General features: G+C 44.9%; 1 protein-coding gene across 3 annotated transcripts in view; it reads right to left on the bottom strand.

The window, feature by feature from the left end:
* The window catches only part of PTPRS (protein tyrosine phosphatase, receptor type, S), a 101,270-nt gene that overhangs the window by 64,006 nt on the left and 28,797 nt on the right, over positions 1-8,467 (bottom strand). For all 3 annotated transcript variants that reach the window (XM_009318404.1, XM_009318402.1, XM_009318403.1), the window contains exon 4: positions 7,844-8,032. In XM_009318404.1, the coding sequence (XP_009316679.1) occupies positions 7,844-8,032 (189 nt within the window). The remainder of the gene's footprint in view (positions 1-7,843; positions 8,033-8,467) is intronic.

Below are 8,467 nucleotides of genomic sequence, written 5' to 3'. Positions count from 1 at the left end.
ACTTTCAATGACAGCTTGAGGTCTAATTATCTTTTTGGCTCCATTAAAGAGGCAGTGCAGAAGCTACTTACCACAGGTATCTTTCCCAGAAAAACCTAAGGGTAAGAGAGTGGGGAGGAAGGGGAAAGAAGGCTCTGAAGCCAAACAATTGAGTACGCTGAGATGCTAAGTGCTGAAGATCTGACTGAGCAAAGGACTGGAAAACTTTCACCGCCATCTGTGGTTCGGGAGCACTTTGCACCAATCAAGAGAAGGCCCTAAGTATTTACCAAGCTTTGATAGCATTTAATGCTCAAGATAAACTTCAGACCTTCACAGTCCTGGAGAGATTAGCTCTTAAAACTCTGCCATAAATCTGAGGCAGCACAGCCCGAGACGTTATTAGAATAACAGTATCAGTATTACCAAGTGCACCCAGCAAACAAAAAAGGACATTATAACCATATATAAAATAAAGACAGGTATAAAAAAGAAATATCCAGAGGTGAAGCAGGACGAGACAACATAACAACAACAAGAATCTATATTGAGCACAGGTCAATGAAACAGGAACTGAGTGGAGAGAAGTGTTTGGCGAGTGGGTGAGTGAGTGAGTTGGGGGTGTCTTACCTCGGATCGGTGTACCTTCTGCAAAGAAAACAAAGAAAATAAGTGAAAAGACTGTAAAATCCCAAACACCTGGACTGCCCGTGGGAAAAGGACCTGAGTCAAGGAAGACAGTTCCCAGTAGGAAACTTCCTGCTCTACCTCATCTTAAATTATAGGGACAGACTGAAGAGGGTTTGGGGTACTTCAGATGGGGATGCCCTTTTTAAAGCAGTCCAATTCAGCTAGCTGCTGACAGAGCCACCATGGCACTTGGCTTGAAAAGTTTTAAGACTGGCTCCATTTTGTTGCTAAGCACACAAAGAAAGTCTTCAAGCTCTCAGCTAACATTACTGTTTGCTACTTGCAGAACATATGATGAACCTGCATTTATCTTCATCACTCCCGGGGAACAGGGTCGGCATTATGGCCGTGCTAGCCCAGACAGGGAAAGGGACCTCCAGGTACCTTGCATCACATTAAGAGTTGCAGGTTTGATCCCAACTTTGCTAGCAAATTCCCAGTTCCAAACTTAAATTATTGGCACAGATGTGCGAGGAATTCAGGGCATGTCCTTATCAGGACCTTCAGTTATCCTTCAGTGGTTCCACATCGAGGCTGAAGCCAGATGCGCTGCACTAAAGAAGGCCACGCTACTGCACAAGTGAAAGGGCTACCGCATGCAACTGCTCTGGAAGCCTCCCTAATGCCAGTGCAGGAGGGGGGGCGTATGGAGAGAGAAGAGTCCTGCTACACTTGCCTGTTAAGTACATCTCCCTTGGGTTATTTTTATTCAAACCCCCGCCAGTTGTCTCTAAGTGCCTAACCTAAGTCTTCTGCCTAGGCAGGTCTCACACACGAGAGGAAGTGACATTGTGGCTGGTGAACCATGCCACAGTCAATGGTGAAATCACTGTCCCCCTGTTTGACCTCCTGAGGTTGCAACCATCTTCCTTTGAAAACACGGCAGGTCCTTTTGCTCACAGTGGCATTCAAACATGTCACACAGCTTATCAAAGAAGGGTTTTTAGTTGGTTGGTTTTTACCCCAATCCTGAGAACAGGGCAGATTCCGCAATTACAAGTATTGCCTCTTACTAGGGAGAAATGCAAGAGCTTCTCTGCAATGGTAACAATGCTATCCTTCTGCAGCACCTCCCAGCCAGGGCTTGTATAGCACATTACATGATAAATATCAGCCTTACACTCCCTCCTCTTCCCCAGTGAGGTACAGCAGCATTATTACCCTCACTTTACAGATGGGGAAACTGAAGTAGAGGTGAAGCAACTTGCCCAAGGTCACAGAGGGAAGTCTGTGGCAGAGGCAAGAACAGGAGTCAAAGCCTCCTGCTTGCCAATCTTCTGCCTTAACCACCAGAAAACCCCTTCCCTCCTTATCCTTCAGCCCTGTTCATCCTTCTTGTGCTGCGGTTCAATCCTCCATTTTCAGGATAGAAGGTAAAAATATATAGATACCGATTACAGTTCACCTTTATTTTTCAAAGGAGATGAGGGAAGAGAGGTATTATAGTGTTAGGATATTAGATTCTAGTTATATTCAGCTTCTAGTTAAGAGGTTAGGTTATTTGCTAGAGAAAAGTTAGCATCTAGTTAGGGTTAGGAACTAGCTAAGGTTAATAAAGCGGGTTGGTTAGCTATCAGGACAAAGGTTGGAGAGACAGCGCTTGAAAGAGGAAGAGGTGGGGGGAGCGTGTACTTGGGCAGATCTCCACACAGGAGACGGCGGGAAGGTTTTAAAAAGCGCACGAGAGAGAGAAAGCAGCAAAGGGTTATAGTTCAATTCAGTGGAAATAAAAACAGCCTCTGTTACATCCTTCTGTCTCAAAACTGGAGTGAAAATCTGCCATCTGTGGCACAAATCTGGAACAAGGCTAATGGGAAAAGGGTAGAGGAGGGGACGAGACCCCATCATCACCCACCGCTATAAAGCTTCTTTGGCCTTGGCTAAGCCTGGCAATTTCCTGCAAAGGTTCACTCTAATTGACAGGAGAAACACACTGGAAGTTAGAGCTATGTAAGCATAGATACAACAGCAGCCGTTACCTTCTTGTGTCATTGTAGGTTAGTTATTCTCCGTTCCCTCTAAGCGTCAGCGTTGCCCCTGGAAATAGGTTGTCAGCAGCTCTCAGAGACAGACTGTCTTGGAGACAGTGCTCCTGGAGAGCAAGATAAGCCAAGCAATGCCACCTTGGTCTTTCCAATTCTAACTGTGGCACACGGGACAGAGGTGAGGAGCAAAAACATGTTTTGCAAGATGCCCCACACCAGGGATGGAGGGGACAGAATTTGAATCAAAATGAGATCAAGTAACTTGCAAGGAAAGAACAGTAGTTTGAATGGCGGCAGGGACACAGATGGTAGATTTTCACTGTTGGAATTTCACATCTAACCAGCTCCATATTTAATATAGGGGCAGCAGGATGGTGCTAGAAGAGAATATGAAATAGAGTAATTATTCTGAAGAACTTTGACAGGTCCTATAAGATTTGATACAGGGTCACGGTGGTGGAGGGGAGGCACCTGCATTCAGTAGCTGGCTTGCCTGGTGTCCTAAACAGTGCACGAGCAAATGCACAAGGCTAACCGCTGTCCAGGGCAGAATAAGGGCATGAGCCTTGCAGGAAAACTAAAGGAAGAAGAACTCACACTGGATGCTGACCTTCTGAGTGAAAAGCTGGTTTTGAGATGCCACGTGCAAACTATTCATATTGCCTTCCACAGCCTCCCAGGATCTGAAGATCTGCCTATTTAGGGCAAATTTTGAGGCTGCACGAGCCCAGATGGCCAGCCTAATGTTTAGCAGCAGAGGCAAAAGGCAGCTTAAAGGACTTGCCTCTGGATTATAAAGGACCAAGATGGTGTCAGGCAGAATACCACGTGCAGGTGTCCCCCTCTCTCACAGAGGATGGGATCTGCTCTTCCACCATCCCTTCCTCTGACTTCCCACACAGCAAGCTGCCTACGGATTCTCCAAGCCTTGAAAACAGGGAGAGGAGGACAGTCACCATTGCCATGGCAATGACAGAAAACACATCCCCACCTTCTGTCAGGCCACGTGTGAGAACATGTGTGTGCTATGCTCCTCTCCCAAGGGCTGGAGAGAGCTTTCTATTCTAAACAAGCAAGCAATCATCAAGGGCCTTCTGCAATTTTAAAATGCCGGATCCTGGCTGACAGCTGCAATTGCTACATCTCTAATAACAAAAGGGGACTTGGCACATGGAGGAAATGTGACGTGAGTTCTGCAGACAGGCTCCTGGCTTCTCAAGGGACAGAGATGGTCTGGACGGGGGGGCTTTTCCTTTGCTCATCCCTTTCCCATAGCCTGTGATTTACAGCTTCAATTTGAAAATGCTGCACCGCCACCTCTCCCTTCGGAAAATGCCAATAACCCTGTTAGATGTGAAACTCCAAGACCTCCTGCAGGTGTGAACACAATTATCACAGTTCCAGGGTACAAGCTATTGTGTAATTGGGGAATTCCAGGACAACTGTTGCTAAATTACAAAAAAAAAAAAATCTATCCAATGTTAGGAGGTTCATATTTAGCTGTTATCTCTTTATACAGATATATTAATTAGGATGATTATTGTTTTTGTAGCCTGCAATACCCCTGCAGAAATTCATTAAGAGGGCAGAATATCCCTACTGAAAGAGTTAGTAGAAGAAATGCATAGCATGCCTCTCAAGAAGCTGTTACAAAGGAATTAGTTTGAAGGGCAAGGGTTACAAATCTGGACATTAGCAGGTTTGGGGTTTTTTGGTTTGATTTTTTTTTAATTGAACAAACTTACCAAAGGTCTCTGAATGTTAAAAAAAGGTGGGGGGAAAAAGAAAACAAAAAGGAAAAAATAAGTTTGTTATAGCCAGTTATTTAGAAAACAGAAGACAACAAGAAGACACAAAAGGTTTTAGTGTTTCTATGATGCAAGAAGGTGGCTGCAGGCTGCCTCCCGTTATCCCCCCTAGGTGGCACGGCTGAGCAAAGGACATTGGCTTCTACTTTAAATGTCCTGAGACTGCTTGCATCAGGGTTAAGCAGAAATAACCGTTTCTCTTCCACCACCAAGACCACTTAAACTCTTAGACAACGCGGGTCTCTAAGGCTGAAATGTTCATGTATGTATGTCTAAGGGAAGCCTAGACAGAGGTTCTTCCCATTCTCCTTTGATTGACAATTCAGCTTTTCATTCAGTCAAAACCCCCAAGCGTTAAATGATTGCCAGTTGCTTGGAAAGTTTACCTGGAGATGGAAAGGAGGAGAAGAAATACTGGATAGAGAAAAGCCTCTATGGTTAATGACATTATCACCTGTTTCTCAATTATATGGAAGACCCATAAAATAATGGGTCCACGGGATGATGTGAATATAATGACCATCGTCTCGGAGGTCCATTTATATTGCCAGCAAAACGTTCTTTTTTTTTTAACATAAATGAGAACCAAATCTGGACACGGCTACCCAATTTTGCAGAGCTCTGTGTATGACATTCATTTGTACCTTCTAATGAGCTAATTTGCATGTTTGCCACTGACTCATATATTGATATAAATTCAGTTCTTAACACCCATCGTAATAAAGCAGCATGGCTGCTATCCTAATGACTTTATCTCCAAGACAGAATCTGGGTGACTGTCCTGTCCTGCTGCTCTCTCAGCCTGGCCCAGCCTCCATCAGGGAGCAATGCACAGCCAAGTCTTCAGAGGCAACACAGTCGCTGGCTTCTATGCTAAGCCTGTTAGCACAAAGGTGCAGAGATGAAGTTGTGATTTAGTACCAGGGTCACGCCTCCTCCCTGCACTCCTATTCACAGAGGGATTGTCAAAGACCCGTTAGTTGGGTGTAATTGTTAATCCCCAAGAAGCTGGGCTGGAGTCATACTGATGACCTGCGGGTGAAAGACACTGAAGCTCATTAGCAGTGTCCTGAAGCATCCAATGCCCTAATGTGTGCTAGTGCCACACTTCTGGCAGCAAAGTTTGTTTTCTGGAAAGATAAATATATTAAATTAAGCTCTGACTTTAGCAGCACTCGCATCATCAGCGCTCAAACAGGCATCGCCTTGCACATCACCCTCAGGTTACAAATACACACTTGAATCTGTTCTGCCTTGATCTTAAAACAACTCCTTTCCACTGACTAAAATACTAACACAGTACAGATGACTCTAATGTTAGTATGTTTTGCATTTTCACAGGCCTTTGCATCACAGAACATGCAAGTTTTGAAAGGCCATAAAAGTAGACGAAACAGGGGAACTCAGAAGTCCTGACTGTCCAGGAATCTGCACTCCCTTTCACACAAGCAACACGTTTCCGCTCCGAAGGACAACAGGGATGCTTCAGGGTTTCACCAGCTTACTAATTCAAAGCAGCTGTAAATGAGATTAATTCTCAGCAGGTATCTTCTGATTTATCAGAAAGGCCAAGGGTTCACTCTGAGGCTAACCAATTCACTGGAATAAAAATGCAGCACTCAGGTGGCTTTAAGGAAAACACCAGATCAAACCCAGTTAAAGAGTATAAAAGCATTCTAGCAAGATGAAAAATAATCTGCCTGTGCATTACTCACACTTCAGATCATGGTCACAGAGCATGATATAATTCTAGTTTACCTCTCATTATTTATGCTGAGTGATTTTTTTAAATTTGCATTTGCCTCAGCTGTTAGGATAAAACAGGGAGGTCAATCTCATCCGTGTTTGTGGGATTCAACAATCCATTCTAATTTAACAAAGCAGTTTAAATATCTGCTTGTAAGTTTGCTTCACTGAATGAGGATGCATTTATACAGGTATACAAAAGCTACACTGAACTGGAACTACGCTGAATCTTTTCCACTGGTGGCCCACGGAACTAAAACTCTTTATATAGAATCTTTGCCAAACAAGGCAAGAGAAAAACCAGGCGGTTACGTTCTCTGATGTTCAGATCCAGCACTACAGTAGTCAGAACTGATTTCTTCGGAGCCAGCAGAGGTCTGGGCAGAGGCAGTCGGCTATCACTTGACTGGCTGACTTGTAAAATGTCTAATACGAACAGAGCAACCCCAGTTGCTTCACTGAAGCCTCGGCTTTCCCTTTGCCTACAACAACGCCATTCTTTTGCCAAAAAAGACTCTTGAAAATGCTCCATCTCTCTTGGCCAAAGGAATGTTCTGAGTAGCTGAAGTGACGCTAGTGCTTGCTAGGTCCAACCGCACAGACACGTTTTCTCTAGGCTGGGTCAAAGCAGTCAGTCCAAGCAGTATTTGAAAAGGATTATTTCTCAGGTTAGTTTTTGTCAAAAGGTAAAACTTCCAAAGCTTTTTTTCATATTTGCAGCTATCAGAAAGAAACTAGGGGTTTTTTTAAGTTAAGAAATGGAAGTGCTTTATCAGTAGTATTCAAAAATAAATATACCTGTGCCCTCCTTGCACGTGCGCACACACACACACACACTCTCACACAGTGAACAAGTATAAAAACAGCTCCCGAAACACGAATTAAGAGATGTCACATTGACACACACACAAAACAACAAACAAACAAAAGAGACAGATGGACAAGCAGATGGGGAAAGACAAAAAACTGACAAGAGCCATGGAGCTGGGGTACATCTGTTCATGGAGATCCACTCCGTGGGCAGTGCCACTGAGCACCAAGGGGTCACTCCAGAATGCTCACAACTGCTTTCCAGCGATGACTGCAGGGACTTGATGCCGGAGAGATCCTGCAAGAGCTGTTCTTCAGCGCCAGCTTTGAGAGGCTCAATTTACACTAACAGGATCATGTTTTGATGGTCAGAGGCTGCCTGACCTGTGGACCCTATACCAGATGCATGTGGCCTAAAACACCATGTCTGCTGTAGTGGTTTTCTTTCTTCCTTACTCAGTTCTTGGTCTGAGGAAGAAACCCTCAGCTCCCATCCAGTCCCCGGTTCCCCCTGAGCTGGAAAAGCACCATTATCCAGTGAACTAGTTACTGCGTCTCCTGGATGGGAACCAGCTTCCCTGCTGTGATTCCCTTTATGTCAACTAGGAAGTAGGGAAGGCCAGGAGGATGGGTTGGAGGGGAAAATACTCCAACCACTCCCTGAGTAGGAACACGAGTCCCAAAACCAAAGAAAAGCTAATGCTCCAATCCACATCAGTGGTGCCCATGTCTATCAGCCCTCTCTTCTGCTTAGGAAACCTCTGAGCAGTCTCTTCACATCTCTATCTAGGTCTCAATTCCTCTAGTCTCACACAGACACCTTACCTGATCTCAGTTGTTTTATTCTCCCATTGCTCGCGCTGGGGTCGACAGGCAGGAAATCTTTAAACCAAGTGATCTCTGGGTCTGGGTTCCCACTGGCCGCACAGAGCATTGTGGCTGTTCGGGTCCGCTCCACCACTTTCAGCTGGGGCCCCATATCAATGTTTGGGAAGCCGGGAGGTAACTGGTCCTCTGGTGGTAGAGGTACGCGCGGTTAAACACGCACTAGGGACCGGGGCAGCTGAAGGAGCTGTTCAATGGAATACACTGAAGAACGCATCAGGCAGACTTGCTGCCCAGTACTCTGTGCAATGCAATTTAAAACAAGGCTACAGTAAATGGTCCAGAGATGGTTTGTGAAAACACATTATACAGTAAAATTTACCAGGTTGTCCATTTCGTGTGACTACGCTAACATCCCAGAAGAAGATCCTACATTTAAATGCAATCTATTAAAACCCTTTGGGGCAAGGGAATAGTCATTTCAAAGTTTCTCCAGGTCTTGCACTGAATCCCTCTGTCAGGTAAGTGACTCGCACTTATTTGTTTTTACAGCAGAAGCTGTGCACACATATGGCAAAGATCCCTGCACTGCAGCGTACAGTCTATACAGTCACATTTAAAAGG

This window comes from Pygoscelis adeliae, unplaced genomic scaffold, assembly GCF_000699105.1.
Source record: "Pygoscelis adeliae isolate BGI_AS28 unplaced genomic scaffold, ASM69910v1 Scaffold582, whole genome shotgun sequence".
NCBI lineage: Eukaryota > Metazoa > Chordata > Aves > Sphenisciformes > Spheniscidae > Pygoscelis > Pygoscelis adeliae.
This window is presented reverse-complemented; position numbering and strand designations above follow the sequence as displayed.